Genomic DNA, 27,182 nt, shown 5'->3' on the forward strand with positions numbered 1-27,182 from the left:
ATAGAACCAGATTAAACAATTCAGGACCCCGGGGCACTCTGAATTTGAGGTTCTTTATGTTGTCAGTCGGGACTAATAATAAACAAACAAAATTCTAATTAAAATAAATCATTCATCGCATTGTGCTGCTGTATAACTGGATATAAATTCTAATGTGATAGCGCTGTGACATGCAGTACAGGCCCCTGAATTTCTAGCTTGATCTGACTCTGGAGTGTGATCTATTCATGCTGTAATGTCAGAATTTCTGCTGTTTCTCTTCTATGGCAATATCTAAATGATACGAACATAGGCGATTAAACTGAATTTAGCCAGAGAAAAGATTCTCATTGGTGTCTCAGGAATATGTGTCTTTCATCAAGATGTGGGGATCAGTGACCCTCCCTACAAGGTCTTGTGTTGTGTTGCTGTCCCCAACCCATTACCCATGTCTGTGAATGGTCTAGAGCAGAGAGTGTCTCAGAAACAATGGCTGTCAGGCACACGGAATCAGTGAACACACTCAGCTGATTGTGAATAGCAAATCTATCTCACGAAGAAAAAACGGTCACCATGGCCGTCCAAGTCACAGGGCGACAATCTTTGTATGCTAGACAAAGCAAGGCAAAACCTGCGAGGCTCCTACCTCGGGGTTTCCGGTTCTGCTGTGGTGTTCAGCCGTTCTACTCGGCCTGGCTTCTCATCCCTGAGTGCTTGGGCGACCTTTTCTGCCCTGTAAATTTGTAGAGTTTTCTCTGCATCCCCACAGTTTAACTAACTTTCTTCTGCAACAAGATGTTATCATCACAAAACGGGCAGGCAGTTTTCATGACAGAAATCCCATCCTTTTTTATGGAGCATGCGAGAAGTTTGGCCTGGCTGAATGATTTCCCAACACTTCCTCTCATGTGTTCTTTTCCTAATTAGTGTCTAGTGCTCTTGGTTAAGAAGGACCCTCGCTGCACATTTAAATCACCTTGGTAGGGAAATGCTACCTGAGGTAGTGCACCGTTTCAGCCACTGCCTGAGTCTGACATTTTTATACCAAACTTTATAGCAGCCTCAGTTTTCTTTTTTTATTTCATATTCGTATATAACATTTTATTGTTGCAGGGATGTTCTGTTGTGGGCAGGATTATGTGAATGTGTCAGATACCATATGCTGCTCAGCTTCCAGTGGAGAGTCTAAAGCACATGTTAAAAAGAGTGACCCGGTGCCAGTAAAATGCTGTGAGACTGAACTTATTCCAAAGAGCCAGAGATGCTGCAATGGAGTTGGATATAATCCTTTGAAATATGTTTGTTCTGACAAGATTTCAACTGGAATGATGATGAAGGTAATTGATAGAAAACCTCTCAGAGGTACTGATTTGACAATGGAGAGAGAAATACATTGTTCATAACTATTTTTCTAAAATAGGAATATAAAAACTCCTGTGTGCATTATTCATTTTCACATTACATCCATATTAATACCAAATGAGTTCGCCTGTGATTGATGTTATTGCAATGAATTCTAAAGGAATTAATAATGATTAGCTGTTCTCAAGGAAGCTTTACCCTGCACTTCAGATTAGAGAAGGACGGAGAGTCTGGGTGCTGCTGACAGTCGGGGGCCTCTGCCGGGTGCCATTTTATGCCTCTGGAGATGGAGGGAAATTCCCACTTCTGCCCTCTCGCCTGCCGACTATAACCCACCACTTTCCTTTCATAGAGACCTTAGACCCAGAAAAGTCACTTAGCTGTGTTTCTAGTATATTCCTTTTAAACGCTGAAGATGAGCACATGCCTCTGTCAGCCATGAAAGTGAATAGGCTTGTGTGTGTAATCATTTATGCTTATGAACCGTGATGCCTCACACATAGCCATGTCATGTTTCTGGGTATGAAACTTGACCTAGGACACCAGAAATCTATCAAATTAAGAAAAGGATCCTGGACATTAAAACAAAACAAAACAAAACAAAAAACACCCTATCTGCCATATTCTGGAGTAGCCATGAGATGGCTACAAGTAGGTAATTTGGTCACAGCAAGTGGACAGTCACTTACGGAATGAGGTGACTACGTAATCCTTGTGTGAACACTTTGCGATGTGAAATGATTCTTAGGAGATTGACAAGGGCCCTGCAAGCATGTCAATGAATGAGTAAGATAATACAGCAGGTTGGTAAATTATTATGATGTGGACAGTATTTTCCCCAATGTGAATCAAGTAGTGTAATATTTTTCATTCTGTGGTTTCACTTTGTTTCTGGAAGCTCTTTCTCCTGGAGATTTCCATCATCTGTTCTAAACTGGACCAGATCACTTGGATTTCTGCACAGTTGGCCCAGTGGAGCTTCCCCACGCTAGTAACTCAGGAATTCTTTCACTTATTTCCTGTGCTGGTGCCCTTGTGTTCTGTTCCCAAGTTTCTTTCCTTTGGGAAAATTATCTTCCTTTGGGAAAATTATCTTCCTGAGTGTAGATACACAGAGGGTGGATTTTTCAAGAGCTCGATATGGGAATTTATCATCATTCTACTCACCCACTAGATTGATGGCTTAGCCACATATACATACAATTTAAGGTTAAGAAATCATCTCGACTCAGAATTTTGAAGGCATGTCTGCATTTTTAAGCCTCCATTGATGTTTTGATTCCTGTCTCTTTGTAGGTGACCATATTATTTTTTTCTATGACAGCCTTTAAAGATGTTCTCTTTATCTTGCTCTTCTAAAATTTCATGACAGTTGCCTCTTTGTGGAAGTTGTTATTAATTTTTCTTTTCCTTTTCTTTCTTTCTTTTTCTTTTTTTTGTGATGAGAATAGTTAAAGGCTACCCTCTTAGCAAATTAGTTTTGTTGTTGTTGTTGTTTGAGATAGAGTCTCACTTTGTTGTCCCAGTATAGTGCCATGGTGTCATCATAGCTGACAGCAACCTCAAAGTCTGAGGCTCAAGCAATCCTCTTGCCTCAGCCTTCCAAATAGCTGGAACTACAGGCCCTACCACCATGCCTAGCTTGTTTTTCTATTTTTAGTAGAGACCAGGTCTAGCTCTTGCTCAGGCTGGTCTTGAACTCCCGAGCTTAAGCAATCCACCCACCTCAGCCTCCCAGAGGGCTAGGGTAATAGACATGAGCCATTGCGCCTGGCCTAAAAAATTAGATTAATCAGTTTTTTGTTTTTGTTTACATTACAATCCAGTGTGAGTTAGGCAAAACTCTTCCAAACAACAAGTCAAGAAGCCGAGCCCCTTCCATCTTGTATGGCTTCACATACTTCCCGGGATCACAGTGGAAAGGGAACAAGTGGACAGGTGCACATGATGGGTCATTCTTGGATGCAGAGTATGCACTTTCTGTACCCTCATCACACAGACATATCTAGTTATGCGGCTCTTCCTATTGCACTGAGGCTTGAAAGGGGGAAAAATGGACATTACAGAGCACACCACATTGTTTCTGATACATCCGTCTACCGCCAGCTTCCAAAAGTGTGTGAGCTGTCCTGGGTGTGTTCTGTCCCTCCCTTTTTCCTTGACAGTCTCTATTTAAACATTTCTTTTAGTGTCATTTTCTGGACTTTACGAGGAAATGGAGCTAAATCCAAGTGTTCAATTGAGCGTTTTTAAATGGAAGTCTCAAGTCTCACTATATTTTTCTGAAGTAGCTTTATTTTTACTAATTTGGTGAGAATAATTCAATTTGTTTTATGTAAGAAAGAATTCGAATGGAGATGAATTTTTAATAGCAAAAAGCATTTCAAATACACTACTAATATAAAGGAAAGACAAAGTAGATCTCTGCATTGTAAGAATATGACTTCATTTATAGTGCCTGTAATTTGGAATGATTAAGTATTTAATTTCCTCAGATTAGAGATTTACCAGATGAAAGGTTTATGAATATAAATAATTATAATCCTATGGTAAAATTCTTATTTTTAAAAAAATCTTTGATGAATAACACTTCTTATAGGACCAACCTTCCCAACAGTACAGGCAGTGCTAATTCTCAAATATTCCATTCTTTATTTTCTCTAAAATGTCACAGGAAAGTGTCAAATAACACTAGTAAAGGAATGACTGCTGGCACTATTTGTAGTGTGTGTTCTAAGTTTAAGCCATTAAGGCAGTTGCAGATGTTACCTCATTTGATTCACACAACAAACCAACATGGTAAATTTTATTTCCATTTTTTTCCACTGAAAAAGCTGAGGCTTTAAAAGCATAAGTGATTTGCCAAGGTTATTTGAAGTTGCAAAATTCAATTTTTTTTCCAAGTCTTTGCATTCCAAAGTAACCCCCTTCTAGGATACAAACTTCTTTTATTTCCTTTTATAAATTTTGAGATATTTACTTATCAAATACATAGAAGAAAATTTCATTTGAAAGCTATAAAAATCAACCTCATATATGTCTAAATGAAATTTTTAAACCTCTCTCTCTTTTCCTTTCTCTCTCTCTCTACCCATCCCCGCCACTTGATTTAGGAAACCAAAGGATGTAGGACCCTCTGCCCCGCATCTATGGAAGCCACAGCGTACTGTGGCAGGTGTGACTTCAATTTTACCAGCCATGTTTGTACTGTGATAAGAGGGTCTCAGAATTCCATAGAGAAGACCTCAATTGAAGAACTGTGTTCATCTGCTGAAGAAACTGTCCACACAGGGAGTGTAAACACATATTCCTTCACAGGTAATGGAGAGGGAGCCCAGGGCTTAGTGGGTCAGTGAGAAGAAGCTGAGAATGCAGATTTGCTTCCCTCTTCCACCATCCCTTCTTAACCTAATATCCTACATTCCATTGTATTTGAGGGAAAATACGAGGCAAGGGAATGAAAGGCATAATCTGTATTTAGTATAAGTTAGTAGTTTAGATGGGCATGGTGACTCATGCCTTTAATCTCAGCACTCTGGGAGGCCAAGATGGGCAGATCACCTGAACTCACTAGTACAAAACCAGCCTGAGCTAGAGCAAGACCCCGTCTCTTAAAATAGCTGGCTGTTGTGGCAGGTGCCTATAGTCCCAGCTACCCAGAAGGTTGAGGCAAGAGAATCACTTGAGCCCAAGAGTTAGAGGTTGCTGTGAACTATGATGTCAAGGCACTCTACTAGGGGAGACCAAGTTGGCCCATCTCAAAAAAAAAAAAAAAATTAAATAAATAAATAAACGTTGGTGGTTTAAAACTTATTTTAAATGTAACTTTAAGCAAGGATATGTATTATTTTAAAGTAAACCTGTAAAGAAATCAGTGCTCTTTTCTGCTTTAATTGACAATAAACTCAATTTTCTTTTTCAAAAGCTCAAATGTAGCTTTTGACGAAAACACTGAATTAATATTACTTATATTTGTAGGCAGAAAAAAGGGTGGAACCCGTCTGACTACTGGTAAAGCTTAGTGTTATTCTGAGGGAGAGGTAAACCCAAGTATGGTGTTTCTCTAAGAAAGTTGATCATCTTGAAAACGTGATCCTTGCAGTTATTGAAAATATTAATTTCCAAGCATCATCTTGGCCTTACTGAATTGCTCGAAAATAGTGGTTCTTAGCTCTGGCTGAGCTGAGTAAGGAGTACTAGAAAGTTTAGGGTTATCTCTACAAGAGTTCCATCAACTATTACATTTTTATTATTTATCCATTTAAGTCTGTACGGGATGTGTTCCCGTTTTTGAAAAAATCAAGTGTGTATATGTCTGTATAGGAGCTATCAAAGAGTCAAATAGCATCAGTTTAAGTGATAATTGGAGCACACTAAGGTTAAGTAAACAAAACAATGCTCTATTCCATCATGAACCATCATTCTGCCTTTCTCATCCCGTGGTGCGTGATAAAAGCAAACCACAAAAGTGCAAAAAGTAAGTCAGGATACAAAATAAGAGGAGGATCATTAAAGAAGAAAGAGATGGAGATCAATCGGATTGAACATTAGTTGGCCCCAGTGCTGTGGGAGGTATCTCAGTTACCCACTAAACAGTCAGGAGAGAGAGATTGTTTAACAGAGGAGGAAACTGAGGGTCATATCTATAAAAGTAAGTTGCTTAGTAAGAAAACAGATTCCAGTTACACACAGGGAAGAGGAGCTGCAAACCCCCCTCAGGCTCTTCTTTCCATCTGAAACATCCTCTTCATCGTCCTGCTCGAGGTCCACGTCCAGATTTACACCTCACACAGGCTCGCCAGAGTCAGCCCCTTCTGGCCGGCGTGCTCCTATGGCAGCTTGCTTACAAAGTTCATCACTTTTGCTGTGTCACATGCTTTGGAACACTTGTCCCATCTCCCCTAGTAGATTGGAATATCTTTACAAAAAGAACATCTCTCTGCCTTCACCTTATTATTTGCAGTTAGTACACTGCACACAAACAAAATAGGTTTATTGGAGCGAATTGAGTTAGGCAAGGATAATTTGTCCAACCTTCAGATTTCTTCCTACTCCCAGTTATAGATTTAATGTATGGGACCACATTTTGAAATTATCGAGTTTGCATCTAAGAGAGTGTCCTCCCTTTATCTGCCCCTTGTAATCGAGATCAAGATTTTGGAGAGCTTTTAAGACATCCTTGCACTGGCCCTCTCCAGAAGTGAATAGATGTTTCTACCTCCTGATGTAATATTATGAGGTCTTTTAAAATCCGTATTTCAGATTGCTTTGCCTGCCAGAATATACTATAAATTTCATGTGAAAAAATAAAAATAACAAATCTTCTTTTTTCCTTAAAAGATGTTAAACATGTAAGCTGTGCTATGACCATTCCATTCGGAACAGTTTAGACTAAATTAGACTTTTCAAAAAACTTACAGTGGAAAGCTGACAATACCAATGCTGATCAAAATTTATCCAATTGTGAAATCATTCATTTATCAAAAAATATTTAAGTACCTACTAATAACCAGTATATGAGGCCAGCAGCTATAAAGACAAATAAGAACTGTCATTAGTATTTGAGGCCTAAATGAAGAACCAGGGAAGTAATAACTGAAATTAGAAATGGTGATATGAGCTCAAAGCAACAGAGTGACAGTTATCAGCAATGAGTAGTTTAATCTCATGTAGCAAAGAAATGTAAAAATATAGTGACCATCTGGAGGTAGATGGTCCCGGCACCTCAGTCCCGCATGCTCATCGAGGAGTCCAGAGTCCTTCTGTTTTGTGGCACATCATGTTTCAGATACAGCCATCATCCACTGGGTTACTATAGCATCCTAGTTCCAGCCCATCAGCAGGGGCTAAGAATAACAATAGAAGGCAGGTGATTTTTTCTCTTGAAAAAGTAATACAGAAGTTGTTCATCTCTTCTGTACTCCTCTACATGTTGAGATCTGAATCATGTGACCACCCCAAGCTTCAGGGAAAATTGGTAAAAATAATTCCTAATCAGGATGGCTATGACCAGGATGGAAGGGAGGTTTGGGGACCCCTGATACTCGTCACAGGTAACCAGTGGCAAGTACTCTCTTACCAAGAAAGTGGAGACAGAAGAACATGCTTTGCACTTAAGGAGCAACTTACATTTTATGAAGTTCTGCCACATAATTTATTTTCATATTATTCATAAAAGTAGGCAGGACAGGGTTTGTTTTAAGGAGATGTGAATAAGGAGAATGTGACTCAAATAATCCAAGTAGAGGGCAGAGGATTAACCCTGTGACCTATGGAACCAGAACAGGAGGCCAGGTGGCTGAAGGAGAGGACCTCCTTTTCTTATCCTCAGTCAGAGTCATCTAGAAACACTACAAAAAAATACATACAGACATATTCAAAATTCACAAAATCAAACAAATGGAATGTAAACATAAATAATTACACTTTCAGGGGTCTGTTTGTTTGTTTGTTTTTTGCATTGGCAGTCGTGAAGTTACTAAAGCTTAAAAAGGAGCTGACTTTGGGCTCAGTGGTGAATCACATGAGTCACCTCATAACATTTGTACCCATCTGAGAAGCTCAGAAAATTTGGTTTTGTTGTTTGAATTAAGCTAGTTGGTTTTGGCTTAGGTTTTGGTTTCCAGGTTTGGTAGAAGAGGGAAGGACGTATATGGTGAAGTATGCGTTCATTTTTATCCACTCCCTCTTAGTATCCTGATAAGCTAAGTTTCAAATCCTGTGCCCCAAATAACTGTATCATGTAATAATCATATAATTTTTTATTTTAATGAAGTAATAATAACAAAGTAGTAGAAAGTAATAATTGGCAAGTTTTAGCATAATAGAACTGTAAAGAATGTTTGTGTCCTGTCTCCTACAGAAGGGCAGCGTTACATGAACTTGGGAAACATTATCACGTTAGACCTTAGTCCAGTGCTTTTACTTTTCAATTAGGTCTTTAACATACCCCTGGTTCTCTGTCCAGAAACAGTGAATTCTATTCTGTGAAACTCCATGTCTCAGAACACAATAAACACTTTATTATTTGTGATTTAGAAAATAAAGATTAGAGTTTTATTTATACACGAAAGGACTAGAGCTTTGAGCATTTATTTTTAAATGTTTAAAGCTTTTGATATTCATTTTTAACATGATGATTTAAAAAAAATAATAAAAATAAGGAAAATATCATGGGTTCTTTTCCATCTTCGCAGATGTCAACCTCGAGCCCTACATGATGTATGAGTACAGGATTTCAGCCTGGAACAGATATGGCCGAGGATTCAGCAAAGCTGTTAGAGTCAGAACAAAAGAGGATGTGCCTCAAGGAGTGAGTCCTCCCAGGTGGACCAGAATGGACAACCTGGAAGATGCAATTGTCTTAAACTGGAAAAAGCCCATACAATCAAATGGTATTAAGCTACTTTCTACTAACAAAGAAATAACGTAGTCCTGTAAATCCATATGGAAATTGAGATGAGTATAATCTACATTTAATTGGGATACAACTAATGGCTAGGAAGTATTGCTAATAAAGGGGACTTTGGTTGTGTTCCACCTAGTCCTTCACTTTGTGGTACAGCCCTCATAAGTTTTATTTCTAAATAGGTAAATAAATAAGTAAAAGTTCCTTGAAGCCCAGCATATATCTAAGCCCCTTTCAAATAAACAAAGCATATTCAGGGAAGGCAAAATAGTTTTAATATTGAAAGTAAATGTGTTTGCTAGTTAAGGGAAATAAACATAAAAGATTCTTTGATTATCTATATCAAGAACCCTTCTCCTTTGTAATAGCTTAATTAAGGAGTACTTGAGCATGGCCATATAATAGCACACTGAAGTGAATATAAGTTATCCCATTTCTTCATGACAGTAAGACTTTTAAGTTGTTTGCAAATAGTTAAAGTGATGTGACTCTCACATACAGGCATTTCACTGTGTCTTGTAGGTCCGATTATTTACTACATTCTTCTTCGAAATGGAATTGAACGCTTTCGAGGAGCATCATTGAGCTTCTCTGATACAGAAGGAATTCAACCATTTCAGGAATATTCATATCAGCTGAAAGCTTGCACCGTGGCTGGCTGTGCTGTCAGTGGCAAGGTAATGAAAGTGTGCCTGGACTCTGAGGGACAAAGGACTCAATGAAGGAAACAATGTCTGCCTCAGGTGGTGAGGTAGAGCACTCTCATGTCACCTGACAGGGTGCTAGTACATGTACCCAGAAGGAGGGATCCTTTTAAGGAAGATTTATCCAAATGTCAATGTTCTATTAATGGAAAACAGATGAAACTTTGACCCCCATATCATCTTCTCTTTGACACTTTCCCACTAACTATTTTTAGGCAGCGTAAAAATTCCATAAAAGTTTCCAAACCATTATTTAGTTGAAAAGGGTTTCTATTTAAACATCATATCAGCAAAAATTGCCTGATTTTGAAAAACAAAGAAAAGGACAAAAAAAAGCCTAACATAGCAGATAAATGGTTCTAAGGCTTTTGTAATAGCCTTAGAAAGAAATGATGAAATCTGAGCCCAGGCAGCAGGGGTTCAGAATGGAGAATCTCAGAAAGACGTAGGAGATATAGGGGATAAAACAAGGAGACCATAGGTCATGACTTTCAGGCGGTGTGCCATGAGAGGATCTTAGGTGTGCCCCTAAGTTTTAAAGATCATTAATTATATTACTTTCTAAAGAAGTTCAAAGCACAGTAAGTACATTTACTTTTACTCTTTTATTCATATCAACATAGTGTAAGTGTGCCGTGGAAGTTTAACTATAGGTTCAAGTGTGCCATGAGCTAAGTGTGCCGTGAGCTAAGTTTTCCATTGAAAAACACTGCCATAAATGATGAGCACTAGGGAACACTACCAAATGGAGAAGAAAGAAAAGTCCATGGAAAAGACTGGAGAGAAATAATCGAACAATTTGGGAGAAAATAAAGAGCCATTTTGCAGAAGCCCACCTCATCAGAGGTAGTCCCGAAACAAACACATAGACCAGTTCCGCTTCTATTCATATGCTTAAAACCTTGGAAGCAGCATCTTTGCACACTGCAGGAACCCTCAGGATAAGACCTTCAGTGAAACTGCTCTGCTACAGTGTTACGTGCACAACATTTTGTTCAACAGACAGCCCAGAAACCTCTCTGAGCATGCCATTTACAGTCCACCACTTAGACAGATGACAGCTGATTGGCCTAATCAAAAGTAATGGTCCAATGGGTCCTAGAACAATCCTGTATTTCTGCATAGACACAGATTATGCCCACTGGACACCAACACTATTGGTTAAAAGGTAAAAATCAGAGTTAATTCTATGAAAAGACGAATGCAACCCTTTTTTGTCCTAAATTAGACAACATTGACTCAATAATTGGTTGATTTATTTTTTTCTTCTTACTTGGTTCTTTTTCTAGAACATTGGCACAGACATTATAAAGTCATCCCAAGTATAACGGGCAGAGTACAAAAATGTCTGCCCATTTATACTGTTCAAAGTACATTATATGCAAGCAAGTTCAGATGTGGGTTTTGCTCCATATTTACTGGTGCTTAAAATGTACAAAATCAGGCTGTTAAAATGCAAAGACACTGATAGGCCATATGGAAGAGAGTTATCAAGAGTTCTCTAGTAAGACAGTCTGCCAGCCAGATTTTACTTGTTTAAACTCCGAGGGCTGCACTCTGCCGTCAAAGTTGTTGTTGAACCTATTGTGATAAATGGTAGTCTGAGACTTATGTAATGTATTCAAGGTCAGATTTCATTGTTTAAACAGGATGGGAGGGAAAGAATAAAAAAAGGGGGACCGCTTCTCCAAGCCCTTGCTAATGATATGCCAGGCCAGACAACAACATTTTAAAACAAAAGTGACATTCTCATTGATCAGGATACCTAGTGAACTATTACGATAAATTGCTGTTTAATTCTCATGTCTTCAGGTAGCCGCAGCTACTACCCAAGGAGTTCCGGAGAGCATCCTGCCACCGAGAGTCACAGCCCCCAGTGCGGAGGCTCTGCATCTGAGCTGGAGTGTCCCTGAGAAACCAAATGGCGTCATTAAAGAGTACCAGATCAGGCAGGTTGGGAAAGGTCTCATCTATACTGACACCACTGACAGGAGGCAGCATACGGTCACAGGTGAAAAAAAAGGAAAACCTACTGGAGGAGTCTGTCATTGTGGTTAGGGGGGCAAAGCATCCCGGGGGTGTGTGTTTGATATATGAGGTCACTTCGAAAGGACGTGTTCTCTTGACATATGGTCAGGTCCCACTTATCCATGCTAATAGAAGAGCCCACACTGGCAGCAATAAGCCACAACAGCAGATAACTTCAGAAATAATTTATATTTGGCTTTGGTATGCGTGATGTGTAGAGGTTTTTGCATCGGTATTAACTTTAAAAAAAAAAAAAAAACCAGTAAGATGCATTCCCATTCTCCAAGGATATACTCATAGATAATGGGCATAGGATAGCCAAGAACATACTGGAAGGCTGGGGAAAATCAGCCAGAAGCTAACATTTGTCTACTAAGTGGGTAATGAATAGACAGAATTGGTTGACAGTGGACTGGTGGTGACTATTTGTTATTATTTTTAATGTTAATGAATAATAACTGTATTTTTACTATAACATTATAGTTAACCTTAATAATATAATCATAGTACAGTACAATAGTAAAATGTTAGATCATTGCTAGTGCCAATTGCAATAATAATTAACAAGTTTTAGCTTGAATGTCACTTTAAGAAAAGAGAAGCATCTTCTGACTCCCCCAGCCTGGAGTGGCCTCCCTTACCTGCCACCACAACATTTATTTTTGTCATAGACCCTCCCCACTTGATATTTTGGTGTTTGATTTTTGTCTTTTTCTATCTCCTCCAACTCATATGAGGGCTCCAAAATCTCAGCCATCTTGTTTACCTTGTTCAGTGTTGTACCTCTAGCATTCAGAATAGCCTTAAACATGTCACTAGGAGCTAAATAAATGTTTGGGGAATCAATTAATTCAATATGTGCCAAATACTGTGCTAATGACTTTGCAGGCACTATCCAATTTGGCTCTTCTATCACAAACCTATAAGGTGAAGAGAATTCTCCTACCCCCATTTTACAGAAAAGAATACGTTGAGAGATTATGTAAATTTCTTCATTAAATGGATCTGCTGAATCCCAAGTCCTTTTGTAAATTTAAATTCCGAGCCCATGAGCAAAATTTTATAAATTTTCACTTTTTCAGTCACCCCCTTCTAAGACCTCCTGAGTGAATGACCTCCTTCCATTGGACCCTACACCTTACACAGGATATTAACAGCACAGATATTTAAACTCTCATAGGAATGCAGATCAAATCTCTTCTTAAAAAGAGACACAGGCTACACTACACAGGTAGAAAAATGATTTCATTGTGTTGTATTCTTTTTTGTTTTTTTGTTTTTTTGGAGATGGACTCTCACTCTGTTGCCCCAGGCTAGAGTACCATGGCGTTATCATAGTTCACAGCAGCCTGAAACTCCTGGACCCACATCTGCCTCAATCTCCCCAGCAGCTGGGACCACAGGCACCCACAACAATGCCCTCCTAATTTTTCTATTTTTAGTGGCGATGAGGTCCTGCTCTTGCTCAGGCTGGTTTTAAACTCCTGAGCTCAAGGGATCCTCCAGCCTTGGGCTCCCAGAGTGCTGGGATTACAGGTGTGAGCCACTGTGCCCACCCGGCCTGTGTTTTCAACTCTGCAGTTCCCTGACACATAAGCAAGCATTAATTGGCAGAATCTGCAGTGATTTTCCAAAAGTGCTATAAGCCTACAGAGGTGCTTAATACAATTTTTGGACTTATACATTGCATTCCTTACAGCAAGATGCTGAACTAAATCAATGATACTGGAGATGGGAAAAACTCTCATCAATTCAAATGATCAAATTTGTTTCTTGTATTTTATTTTAGTTGAAGTGAAAATCATTCACAAGGGACCAAAACAATGGTGTTTAACATGATGAAGCTTTATCTTTATATGATGCTGTTTCCCATTTCAGAGAACTATTTGCACTTCGACTTATTTGTTTCTCATCAAATCCATCTAAGTAAGAGATGTTGTTAACAACCACATTAGAAAGACGAGGAAGCAAACCAAGACACTCAGGGAGTCCAAGGCCTTCACTCCCTCCGTCTATACTTGCTTCATTCCAGCTTCTGGTGTTCTAGGTAGTATATGAAGGGCTCTAAATAAGATTGCTGCTTGTGAGATGCTCTCAGCAATAGGAAAGGCAAGTAAGGAAAGGAATAACTGCAGACTTCTGTATTACAATAGGGAAAACTAAAAGAATGACCTGGAGTAGACACCGGGATGTTAATTACAAAGGTGTGAAAGCCAAATTAGGCACATTAACACTTTGTACCAAGGCTGTGAGCAGGGGCTCTGGCCTGTAATCCTAGCACTCTGGAAGGCAGAGGTGAGTGGATTACTTGAGCTCAGGAGTTAAGACCAGCCTGAGCAAGAGTGAGACCCCTCCTCTGGGCATTGTGGTGGGTGCCTGTAATTCCAGCTACTCAGGAGACTGAGGCAAGAGGATCACTTGAGGCCAGGAGTGTGAGGTTGCTACACCATGGCACTCTACCCGTGTAACAAGTGAGACTCTGTCCCCCCCCCCAAAAAAAGACAGTATAGTAAAAGTTTCACATAAACTGAAATGCAAGGCTAAAGAAGTGTCTTCTTATAGTATCCACTTAACCAGCTTTGTCTTTCAATTTTTGCCAAGTGTATTGGTTCACATTGTTTAGAAAATAGCAATTCTATGCCAGCAGACCAAATTCAGTTATAATGCTCAAACCAATGCTATTGATAGCCTCAGCAATTTTAAAAGAATTGCCAAGAATTGTTCTTTCAAGAACTTCATTCTACCAGTTCTCCTACTTACTGTCATTTTTTAGTGGATCTTTTTATGAGAGAGAGGATCTCATACACACAGCTTGGTGCCAGAAATCTTCTTTTATTAGAGTAAATATTGGAAAGTTTTTCCACATTGGTTTCACAAAATCAGAAAATGGAAAAACCTTTTAGAAGGCATTTGATCCATCCTTCCGTTTTCAGATTTGAGAATAATATCTCACCGGGCCAACACAGCTCTAAAGAGCAGCTTCTTTGTTGAATGAGGAAATAAACCCTCTTTCAGCAAAACCTCACCAACTACGGAGCCTGCTATGTGCAGCTGCTGTGGGATCAGAATGGCGCTAGGCTTTCCATAATGCAAAACCTGAGATTTATATAATGTTACACATTTTATCTGCCCAGGAAAATTTGGTTAACTGACTGACCAAATGCGGTACTTTATGATGACTGTTCTACTGAGTTCATGGAATGAACTAAACTAATCAGATTTATTTTCTATTCCATCTCAAATGTTTGAGGGAAGAGTTACCTGAACCCCCTAGGATAAATGTTTTGATTTCATCATTTCCAAAACCGAGGAATTCCCTAAGCAACAGAGCACTAATGAAGCTGTAGTATTAGTCATCCCGGAGCCTGAAAAATCTAGGTCCTTAGAAATGACAGAAAGGCCAGGGAGTACCTTGCCTCAGCCCCATTGTCTCCATGCTTATTTTTAATTACCTCAAAGCTTTAGAAACATGATCCCCTAAATGCTTTGTGGGAATAGTGGCAAATGCACTCATCATGTGAAATCCATAAATTGCTTATAATCCTCTCAAGATGTTAAGAAAAAAACATTAAGTAATTGAAGACAGGAAGTCCTCGGTTAATTATTTAGAGGTGTTATCAATGCTTTAAGTAAACTGAAGCGTTTTCTGCTATCTCACTGAGCTGAATGCCGTGGGGACGGAGGAGCAGCAGCCATCATCTTCTCATATTCACTAATGCAAACACACATGGCAGCTCGTCAATAAAAGACCCCTTCCTATCATTTATTACTGAACACGTCCACCATCCCATACAGAATGATTTGGACATAGTTATGGCATTGTTTCACTTTGGGTTACTGCTATATTACACGGGGGCCTTCTAATGTGGGCTTAGAGGTAGAGGACAGGGTGAAAGGATTAACTAAGTAATTAGGGCCACTGAGAAAAAAAATGAATTAATCATGTCCTCTTTAGCAGCAAGTATAATCAGGGCCTATGTGTCTCTTAACTCTGGGGAAACTGTTTTCAAAATAATTAATTAAAAGTTGCTCATCATTGCATTTCACCTAATGGGAAAAACCTACCGGCATTAAATTAGCAAGGAGAGAACAATGTGCTTTGTTTTCTCATCTTTTTTTTTTTTTTTTTTGCAGTTTTGGCTGGGCTTGAACCCACCACCCCAGGTATATGGGGCCAGTGCCCTACCTCTTGAGCCATAGGCACTGCCCTGTTTTCTCGTCTTCTTAGAAGTTAATGAAAGCCTACTGTGCTAGATAGCATAAACCCTGATAATTCTAGTTGGAGCAGAAAGTATAATACTGATGTTATACGGGAATAGAAGTCTTAGTCATCACTTTTAAAAAAGAGAAAACACAGTTTGAGCATCAATACAACAAAACGTGTATAACGTTCTTTATAAGAGGAATTTATTTTCACATAACTCTATTGGGTTGGTCCTGTTACCTTTGCCCTCCTGCTATTTGTTACATTTTAATGTGATATCCTTTTTTCTTGTCTCCCTTAATTAGTAAAGGAAGCTTTTTAAGGACAGAGACAATAGCTTCCTATTTGCCATTGTGTCCCTGGCACCTTTTACAGTATTTAATATATTCAAAAAGCATTTGTTGAATGAATAAACATTAAAATGTAGACTTGTATTTAAGGGACTGCATTCCATTTGAACAGAGATAAAAATGCCGCCACTGTCAAACACATCTAACTCTCAGGTGGGACCTAGCGCAAAATGAAAATTCAGGTTCCGAAATCATTAAGAATTTCAAGATAGTAAAAGCAGAGTATTGAATGCTTCTAAGCATGGGGTCTGATTTGATTGTTTGCCACAAGCCCATGAAGCCAGCCCTGATGTGCAGCAGCCTGGATTTATTGGTACTGTATTTCTTTAATTAAAACAGATAGGAGGAAAACGAGGCTGGTGATCCCGTCCTCTGAACAGAGGCAGGAGCTTCTTCTGTAGTTGTGTGCAGTGCACCAAGAGTTGGGCCTATGGAAAGAGATATGGCGATTCATTTCCTTTTCATTTTTCCATGTCTAAGAAAAACTAACTTTGTGTCTGAATACTTGCCCCCAAAAAAGGAAAGAAATAGTGCAGCATCAACCACTTTTTATCTTTCTTTTTATATTTTATTTTACTATTATTATTTTATTTTATTTTATTTGCAGTTTTTGGCCAGGGCTGGGTTTGAACTTGCCACCTCTGGCAAATGGGGCCCACACCTTACTCCTTTGAACCACAGGCACTGCCCTCTTTATCCTTTTCTTTAAACTTACTTATTGATAAAATATAAAAGCCAAAATGTATAGTCCACAGCTGCCTAGACCCTAATATTAAAAGAAAAAATGCTCTGAAATCCCAGATACCCCAGGGCACTTGGCGTCAGCAGTCACCGTCCTATTTTGTCGCTGCGACTCCAGCCACCTCTGCTTTCTGCACCATTCTCATTGTCCTGCATCTGAGCAGCACCAGGATTGGCTGCTACCTGAGACCACATTTTGGTTTTAAAGGAGGAAACTCTGTCTGAAAAAACCAGAGAAGAAGCCTTTGTCTAGTCCAACACTGAACTCTAAAAAAGGAAAAGTGGTCGTTAGAAAATTGCTACTAAAATCAAAAGCAGATTTTTTTCCTTGGCGACTCTGTTACTAATAGTCTTAATGTTGATCTATAGTTAGAAAAAGAGCCTGGCAGGGCTGTCACTCATTCAGGAAGAGCCAGTGACTTTATAGCAAGTGCTCAGAACTGAAAGTCATGAGTCACGTGCAGTGCAAGCCTCCCAGTGTTTTGACATTTTAAGTTCAGTTCACACGGGTATCCACCGAATTCGTAGAGCAAAGCACACAGCAGAAGTGGGCGGGACCAATGGCTGCTCAGGAAGGGGAAAGAACTTGACATGGCTGAAAGAATGGGTGGCCTCTGATATTGCAGTGGACGGCACAAGTGAGGGACTTCAGCAAGTGAGCCCTGAAGGACTGTTTAATCAAATCCTGTAAAATATGTTATAATAATTTAATGTACCTTCAATGTCTTGCAATTAATTCCATGATACCTGGATGTATCAGTTTTAAGCATCTGTGCGTTTTACATACAATCAGATTAATCGAAAGTAGAATGCAGAGATAGGTCTCCCCCTCGGACAAAGTTACCAGCGGATGCTGGAAGTTCCCGGGACTCTCTGTGAGCAGGGAAGCTCCTCAGGGTACCGCGTGGTGAGATGCCAGCACAGTGAAGGCAAAAGCAGCACCATTATCACAGCAGCAGAGACTGAATGTTGAGCCCAGGCCAAACATCCAGTTTGGGAGAATTAGGCTGGGACAGGGGACTGTTCCACAGGATGATTCTGTACAATCCTCCATAGCCACCTAACAAAAAGTTTGCAAAGCGACCCACACATCAGCACTTAAACTAATCACTGACCACGCTGCTCCAGGAACTTATGGAATTACGTTTTGTTTAGGTCTATGAGGTAATCCTTTAGAAAATAACAGACAACACTGCAGGATAATTGGCTGAATGCTTTGACGTTGCACTTGCTGTCTGACATTATAATAGACAAAGCGCCTTTTCCTGACTATTTATCTGAAGATAAGAAATCGGAAACAAGCTGTTCTTTATGGAGTGCATCAGATGGAACTTAGATAGACCTGGGCTTTGTTTTCCAAATCATATTTTTATGAACCATAGGCAGACTTTCTACAGTCCCTTTTTAACACACATTTACTCTTGAAAGTAATGTTACTTGAATGTGTAACTGGAATGAGTTTGGTTATATCATGCCTCTTTCGTTTAAAAGAGAACATGATTCCCTGTAGGGAAATTTGGATAATTTGCAGCCACAGTAATCTTCACGGTACTGAAATGTTAAATACTTGGCTTTTCTCCACACATGTGCCTTTCTCTGCTCTACAACTGCTGTTTCTTATCCTTTTAATTCAATGCTGAGCGCTTGAATGATGTTTTCTTTTCTCCTTCTACTCTTGGACTTCAGGATTAAGTTACAGTCAGAATGGTTCCTTGGAGACGTCTCTTTATTTCCCTCTTTTCATCTGATCAATTCATGAGCAGTTTTCAATTGGTGTGCCCTTTTCATTGCCTGTTGCTAATATGTCATATATATCTCATTTTAAGGACTACCAATAGGGGCTCACTTAAAATGACAGCAAATTCCAGTTGAAATGTGTTGATTTTATTGAGTTCCACAGAGTCGTATATGAAAGGGCATCTAGTTCATGTAAATCACCCACGCCTGATCGTAGTTGATGCTGTCTTTACATGTGATTCCAACCAAGCCAAATGGTAATCCAGTCCTCTAAGAATATTATAAATAAAAGAGGTAAAAATTAGAATACGTGTATAGAAAATTATAGGTTCAGATATTGCCTTGCTTAATCTGTAGCCCCATTAAGCATTCTACACCACCATATCCACAGTTTACAGGTATGGAAAAAAGGCACTAAGAAGCCAGGACACTCTCCCACTTGCCTCCTTACTTATGATAGATAAGTATCAGAACTCAAATTTAAAAAAAAATAGTCTAGCTTCAGACTCTGCTCTCTTAACAGAATACATGACCTAATACAGCAGTATATGACTCACAATAATATTAAAATGAAAATAAGTAAGTATATATTTCCACTTGGATTTTTTATATTACTGAAAATTCTGCTGTGCTTTGAGCAACCTGCATCACTGTTTTTGTATAAGGCTGGGAAACCTAACCCACTTACTCTGGGCCACATTGCTCAGTCCAACTGCATGAGTTTTGATCCCAGCTCACCTTTTCTTGTCTCTGTGGTCATAGGCAAGTTCCTTCAATTCTACGTGCCCTAGCTCACTGACCTGCAAAATGAACACATAATAGCACGTAGCTCAGGAATTCATGTGGATATTGATTGTGCACAGAAGAGAACCTGCTCTCAGTAGACGCTTAGTAAACTTTAGTAGTATGTTATTTATACCATCTAATAACCAGCTCCTGAAGTCCTTATAATCTGTTTAGTTAATGTATATAGTCCCATGAAAATGGTAGTAAAAGCAGAATAACAAAAATCTCTTCAGTTTTGCTTATTGTTTTGTTTTTTAAATTTATACTGTTAGTGGGAGATAGCTGACTAGACATAGGGAGTATGTGGCTCATTCATGAGTAGGAACCAGAATAATAAAGATACTAACATTTCAAACACATTGTTTAGGAGAGAATGCTAGGATTTGGCAGAGGTGTAACAAAAATCACCAAAAGTAAGTAAACAGAGGATTTGAGGCAACTTGCCCAGCCCAGGGCTATCTTAAAGCCAGGAGAAACTCCTAAATTCAGGGAAATAGCGAGAGAAACCTGCTATACAAAATCATGGATATACAAAAACCACTTAACCCATGAAGGCCTTGACCCAAACATAGGGAGCAGCCTAGAGGTTACCACAGAAAGGTAACCCACATGGAATCTCACAGGTATCCAAGGCTAGAATGGCTTTAACTAGGCACCATTCTGGGCACCTCGATACTAATATCTATAGATACAGCTGCCCAATCTCTCCTGGGACAATACTTAGGACAATACCCACCACTCTGCAACAAGCTGCTGTGAGACCAAAATGGAGTTGCCCATACTTCTTGGCTGGCAGGGACCCCACAGACCCTGGTCATAGGCCCAAGGATCCAGGGTGAGAGTTTGACATTGGGCCCTGTCCTGCTCTTGGCCAAGTTCAGGCTAATATGGCTACAGCGACCTAGCCAAGAAGGAACCCAGAAACCAGGCTCTCCTTTATACTTGTGTAGGACAACCCACTACCCTGAAACATGCAATGCACTGCTCTGAGACTGAGGCTTGAGTGGACCACACCACCCTCAGCTTCTTGCCCATAGTGCATGACTGAAAAGGGCTCCATGATTCCTGGTGACAGGCCCAAGGCACCATTTTGATAGTTTAATGCTGGCATGTGCCTTGCCCTCCAGTGAAGTTCAGACTGATGCAGCTGCAGCCTCCACCTGTTCCACAAAGAACAGAGAAACCAAGGCCTCTTAAAAATACCCTGCAGTAGGCTGCTATAAGACCAAGACTCAGCAGACCACACTCCCCAGTTTCCCATGCTCCTTGCCTAAAAAGGCCCCCACCCTCTCTGATATCAACACCATAATGGATGTCATTTTGAGAGTGATGCTGCACTGTGCCCACCCACAGCCTGAGTTCCAGCTCTCACTTGGCTAGGGAGTATCAAGAGAGACCAATAATGTACTAGGGAAAGTACCCACTGACCTGCCATGGACAGCTCTAGGACTGGGGACTAACCCACTCAACTCATGGTAGCTACCAAAAATACCAACACAGACCACTGCTACAGCGAACCAACTTCTCTGAGGCCCAGGGACCCACCCACATAACCTAGCCCACTGATGACACTGCTGGCCTCTGAGGAAGTCATCTGGAGGTCCAAGAATCAGCCCTCTAGGACTTGGTAATACCTGTGACAGTACAAGCTTCTCGGATTCCGTAAAAAGGCACATGAAGCCCACTGATGTCACCACCAGTGCCCAAAGATTGGTTCAGATTGTATCCAGTTTTAGCAAAACTTCACCACAGCCTCAGCTAATAACCATACACTAAACCACCAAGGAAATCACAGATACCACAAACCCCGTACACTTCCAAAGAAATCATACAAGATCACACTACTACATACTGTCAAAATCAAAGACAGAGTATCCTGCTCAACAAATAACATGTATATGTCATCAGGAAAATATCCCAATTTAACAATTTCAAAAAGCTGGATCAAGTAACCGCTACATCAGATGTGCAGATATCAACAGAAGGACACGAGAAACATAAAAAAGAGTAAAATGACACTACCAAAGGGTCACAATTATTCAGAAATGAATCCCAATAAAAACTAAAGCCTCAAAATGTTATAGAGTTCAAAATACTGATTTTAATAAGCTCAATAATGCCTAGTATAGAGGTTCACACCTGAAATTCCAGCACTCTCAGAGCTTGAGGCAGAAGGATAGTTTGCTGCCAGAAGTTTGAGACCATCAAGAACAGCACAGTAAGACCCCCATCTCTACAAAAAAAAAAAGCAAAAGAGTTAGGTGAGCATAGTGGTATGCAGCTGCAGTCACAACTACTAATGAGGCTGAGATCGGAGAATCACTTAAGCTTGGAAGTTAGAGATTAGAGTGAACTATGATCAGACCAAAATACTGTAGCCTGGGCAACAGAATGAGACCCTGGCTCAAAATAAATTAAAAAAAAAATTATAATAAATAATGACTTGAAGTGCAAGAGAAATCTGAAAATCAAAGAAATGAGAAATTTACTGAAGAGATAGGTATCTTTACAAATAAAAAGCAAACAAATTCATTGAATAAATACAAAATACATTGAAAAGCTTAAATAATAGACTAGAGAAAGCCAAAGAAAGAATCTCAGAACTTGATAACAGCTCTCCAAAATAAGCTAGTAAGACAAAAATATAAAGAAAACAGTAAGTAAATGAGGTGATGGCTATGTTAATCAGTTTGATTTAAGCATTCCACATTGCATATCAAATTATCACATTGTACCCCATAAATGTATACAGTTATGATTTTAATTAAAAGTTAAATTTAAAAAAGGAATAAAACAAAAAAAAAGGATGAACAAAGTTTTCAAGAAGGCTGAGGCTAAATAAAGCAATAAAACTTATCAATAATCAAAGTAATTTTGAACTTTTTCTGAAATGGCCATCAGAGCTGTCATCATACAAAGTCAAACAATAAAATTTGTGAACACATCTAGAAAAAATGCTTTAAAGTGTGGTCTAGGAACTGACACTGGTGTGTAGCTTCCCAAGGGGAGTATTTTGAAGGGAAACTCAGTGATATTCAGTAATGAGGTATGCAACACTTTTTCTAGCATGAATTTGCAAACTTAATTGTCTAACCTCATACAGAATGAAAGTAAAAGGATAAAAATATAAATTTCACACAAGCATAAACCAAAAGCAAGAGAAAGTACCTACTTTTATATCCAATAAAATAGACTTTAAATCAAAAACAGTTAAAAAAAAAAAAGACAAAGGTCATTATATTAACGTAATGATAAAGGGATCAATTCAGCAAGAGGATATAACAATCCTGAAGATATAGGCACCTAAATCAGAGCACTCAGATTCACAAAACAAACATCCCCAGATCTAAAGAAAGAGATAAACAGCAAAACATTAATATCAGGAGACTTCAAAAATTCACACTAAGCACTAGAGCAGTGATTTTCAACCAGTGTGCTGTGAAAGGATCTTAGGTGTTCTGCAAAACGTCTAAATGATCATTAATTAAATTATTTTGAAAGCACAATAAGTATGTTCTTTTTGTTATTCTTTTTCTATGATCCACATAATTTAAGTGTGCTGGGGAAGGTTAACTATATGTTCAAATGTGCTGTGAGATAAAAAAGTTAGAAAAACACTACACTAGAGAGATCATCAAGACAGAAAATCAGTAAAGAAATATTGGATTTAACTTAGACTTTAAACCAAAAGAATTAATAGATACTTACAGAACATTCTACCCAACAACTAAAGAATATATGTTCTTTCCATGAGCACGAAGAACATTCTCCATGATAAACCACATGTTAGTGCACAAAACAATTCTGAAAAAAATTAAAAAATCAAAATTATATTAAATATCTTCTCAGACTATATAGTAGAGTAAAGCTAGAGATCAGTATAAAGAGGAAATTCAGAAACTATACAAATACATGAGAATAAAACAACTTGCTCAGGAATAATCTCTTGGGTCAAAAAACAAATTTAAACAAAAACAAAATGTTTTTGAAATGAAAAAAATGTGAACACAATATAAAAAAAACCTATGGGATATAGAAAAAGAAGTGCTTTGAGGGAAGTTTATCGCATTAAATACCTGTATTTTAAAAAATATAAAGATCACAAATTAATGATCTGATGTAGCTTCTCAAAGAAATAGGTAAATAAGAACAAACCAAATCCCAAATTAGCAAAAGAAAAGAACTAACAAAGATCAGAGCAGAACTGAATAAAATAGTGAACAAAAATATAATCCAAAGGATCAACAAAATAAAAAGTTGATTTTTTAAAAGATTTTAAAAATTGATAAACCCCTAACTAGACTAACCAAGAAAGGAAGAGAAAAGGTCTAAATAAACAAAAGCAGAAAGGAAAAAGTAGACATTAAAACTGATACCACAGAGAAATAAAAGATTACTTGAGACTATTTTGAACAACTATATGCTTGCAATCTAGAATACCTAGAGAAAATGATAAATTCCTAGAAACATTCAACCTCCCAACATTGAACCAGGAAGAAATAGAAATCCTGAGCAAATTGATAAACAATAGTGAGATTGAATCAGTAAAAATAAAACTTCCAACCTAAAAGCTTTTAGGATCAGATGGATTCACAGCCAAATTCTACCAAATGTGTAAAGAATAATTATCATAATACCAATATTGCTGAAACTGATGCAGGGAAAAAAAGAAGACCTGGAGGGTATTTTCCCTAACTCATTCAACAAGGCCAGTATCACCCTAATACCAAAATAAGACAAGGACAAAATAGAAAAAGAAAACTACAGACCAATATTCCTGAAGAATATAGATACAAAAATCCTCAACAAAATAACTAGCAAACTAAGTCAAACAGCACAACAAAAGGATAATGCAAAATGATCAAGTGGGGTTTAGACCAGGGATGCAAGGATGGTTTGACATATACAAATCAATAAATACGTCACTTAAACATAATTAAAAACAAAAATCAAATGATCGTCTCAATACATGCAGAAAAAACATTTGATAAAAGTCATCATTCCTTCATGATAAAAGTCCTTAACAAACCAGACATAGGAGGAACATAAATAATAAAGGCCACATATAACATATGTACAGCTAACATCATATTTAATGCAGAAAAGTTGAAAGCATTCCCTCTAAAAACTGGAGCAAGACAATGAAACTCACTTTTAACACTCTTATTCAGCACAGTACTTGAAATTCTTACCAGAGCAATCAGACAAGAGAAAAAAATGAAAAAACATTCGAATTGGAAAAACGGAAGACCAATTATCCCTATTTGTTGATGTGCTAAGAACATGAATACACATTTTTCAACAGAAGACAAGCAAATATCCAGAATGCTTCTGAAAAAAAAAATGTTCAACATCATTAATCATCAGAGAAATGCAAATTAAAACCACAATGAGTTAGCATCTTACACCAGTCAGGATGGTTACAATTATAACAACAAAAAATAACGTATGTTGGTGAGCAGTTCCCTTTTCTCTAAAAGGGAATTCTTAGACACTATTCTTGGGAATGTAAATTAGTACAACATCTATGGAGAACAGTTTGGAGATTTCTAAAAGAATTAAAAGAACTACTATCACATGACTCAGCAATCACCCAAACAAAAAGAAACCAACACATAAAAAGATATCTGCACTTCTATGTTATTCCAGCACTATTTATAATAGCAAATATATGGAATCAACCTAAGTGTCCATAAGAAGAGGAGTGTATAAAGAAAATGTGGTATATGTACATGCAAGAATACTACTCAGCTTTATAGAATGAAATCGTGTCTTCTGCAGCAACATGGTGGAACTGGAGGCCATTAACTAAAATGAAACAACTCAGACACAGAAAGACAAATATGACTTCCAAGTGGAAGCTAAATAATGCATACACTTGGAAGCACAGTGTGGAATAATGGAGAGGCAGAGGCGGGTCAGGAACTCGAGGCAGGTGGATAATGGTTTGTTTCTTGGTGGGTACAATGTGCACTGCTCCAGTGATGGATGCACTGAAGGCTCTGACTTCACCATGTGTTTCTACCATTTTTATATCTTTAACATGCTGCTTAATCTTCAGAGGGAAGACAGCTGTTGAGTCATCTCAGTGTCTTTAGCTGCAGATCTTAGGTGATAAAAGAGCATTGATTTAGCATTCAAGTCATGGTTTTGTCCCTATTCCCACCTGCCCACTCATTCCCTGTAGGAATATTTAGTTCTTTGAGCCTCAGTTTTCCTACCTGTGATGCAGGAATAGTAAATCCTGTTCCGGTGATATTTAAGAGAAGACCTCTTCATAAATATATGCATACCACTACTCATGTTCTTGCTAATTCTCCCTCCCGTAGTCTTGTAATGCTTTCTAGCTTATACAATATAAAGGCAAGTCACCTAGGACAAAGTAATAATTGCTGCCTGTGGTTCTAACATGTAACATACAAAATCCTGAACCTGTTTGTAAGCACGTGACATTAATTGTAATTTTAAGAACAGTATCATGTAGAACACTTTATCTCACAAACACACACACTTAGCAATGGGGCATTTATTGTCTCATGAGAGTAAAGAATCAGTTGTGTGGCTTTAGACATGGCTCTTTCATGGCTACCAAATGATGTTCCCAGGACTCAATTTCTTCTTACCTCCGCATTGTGCTCCATTATCAAGCTCTATGTAGTAAACTAGGAACTACCAGCAGTTAAATAAAGTTCTGGACCTACGTCTAGATTTCATTGGCCTGAATTATGTCACACACTCAATCCTGAGCTACCAACATGTAAGGGAACGTGCAGCCATGTCCCAGCCTGGCTTGTATGTACATGCCTCAGCAAGCTGGTGTCAAGGCTAAATAAAGCACAGAGAGCCCAGGAGTGGCCAAATGATTGGTTTCTACAACGATAATGTGAGTTTTATTATTTACAAAAAAGCAGGGATAGACTCTGGAAGGTCAAGATGGCAGATGTGATGTCACCTGATATAGACTGGCAAACTTGACATGAGCCTTGGTGTTTCCACCTTGTGCCCACGTGGTCCTTTCATTTGGCCCTACGTCTGGGGAACAGACACAGCTTTTGAAGACAAAGTGTGGTGGGGAAACTGCAGCCTTCTGGTTTTAGGATTATTCTTTTTTAAGCACCCAGGGGGGTCAAGAAAAGCTTCATCTTTCTCTGCTGCACCCATTTTAGTAAAACAATTTGTTATATAAAATTTAGATTTAATCAAAAGGCCACACTCAAGGATCCAAAAGGCCTTGTGGCCCCAGGGCCACATCCTCCTGCTGATTTTCTTTGTCTCCTTTTCTCCTTGTACTATTTTGGCTCTTGTTGTGGTCATATGTTTGACCACCTCTGACTTCTCAACCAAGATTTTCTGCTCAGGGCTGCATTCTCTAACCCTTTCCAATTCCGGTAACCAGTAGCTGCATGAGAAACATTCTGTCCACCACCCCTGGTCTTGTACTATGCGAGAGTACTTACCCCATCCAACTTAGACATCTGTAACAACCTCCTTCAGCACACCTTCCTCAATCTGTCAGAAACTCCCAAGGGGCTCAGGGGTGTCCAACCTGCACCCCACAGACCACCTGCAGTTTATTTGAGGTCTGTTTTGCTTATCTGTGGTGTCAGATATCATGAAAAGTATACACAGATCTTTACTTTTCCTCATCAGCTTTCCTTAGTGTTTGTGTACTTAATGTGTGGCCCAAGGCAATTTTTATTCTTCCAAGTGCATTAGAAAAGAAAAAGGCTGACCCTCCCCACCCCCACCCCCCGCCCCCGTACCTGCTATACTGTTGCGCCATCTCCACACAGCTGCCTTCTGGAGTTCTAGACTGTATGTAAAGTCAAGTCCACTCAACTGACTACAGAAAGGTTGTGTAAAGAAATAACAATTTTTTTTTT

General features: G+C 38.8%; 1 protein-coding gene across 1 annotated transcript in view; it reads left to right on the top strand.

The window, feature by feature from the left end:
• USH2A (usherin) overlaps positions 1 to 27,182 on the top strand; it is a 775,219-nt gene that overhangs the window by 617,845 nt on the left and 130,192 nt on the right. Inside the window, exons 50-54 of the mRNA XM_003800142.1 lie at positions 1,093 to 1,316; positions 4,455 to 4,659; positions 8,538 to 8,735; positions 9,272 to 9,426; positions 11,266 to 11,464. Coding sequence (XP_003800190.1) covers positions 1,093 to 1,316; positions 4,455 to 4,659; positions 8,538 to 8,735; positions 9,272 to 9,426; positions 11,266 to 11,464 — 981 coding nt within the window. The remainder of the gene's footprint in view (positions 1 to 1,092; positions 1,317 to 4,454; positions 4,660 to 8,537; positions 8,736 to 9,271; positions 9,427 to 11,265; positions 11,465 to 27,182) is intronic.

The sequence above is a fragment of the Otolemur garnettii genome, unplaced genomic scaffold, assembly GCF_000181295.1.
Source record: "Otolemur garnettii isolate 467f Iridium unplaced genomic scaffold, OtoGar3 scaffold00168, whole genome shotgun sequence".
Lineage (NCBI taxonomy): Eukaryota > Metazoa > Chordata > Mammalia > Primates > Galagidae > Otolemur > Otolemur garnettii.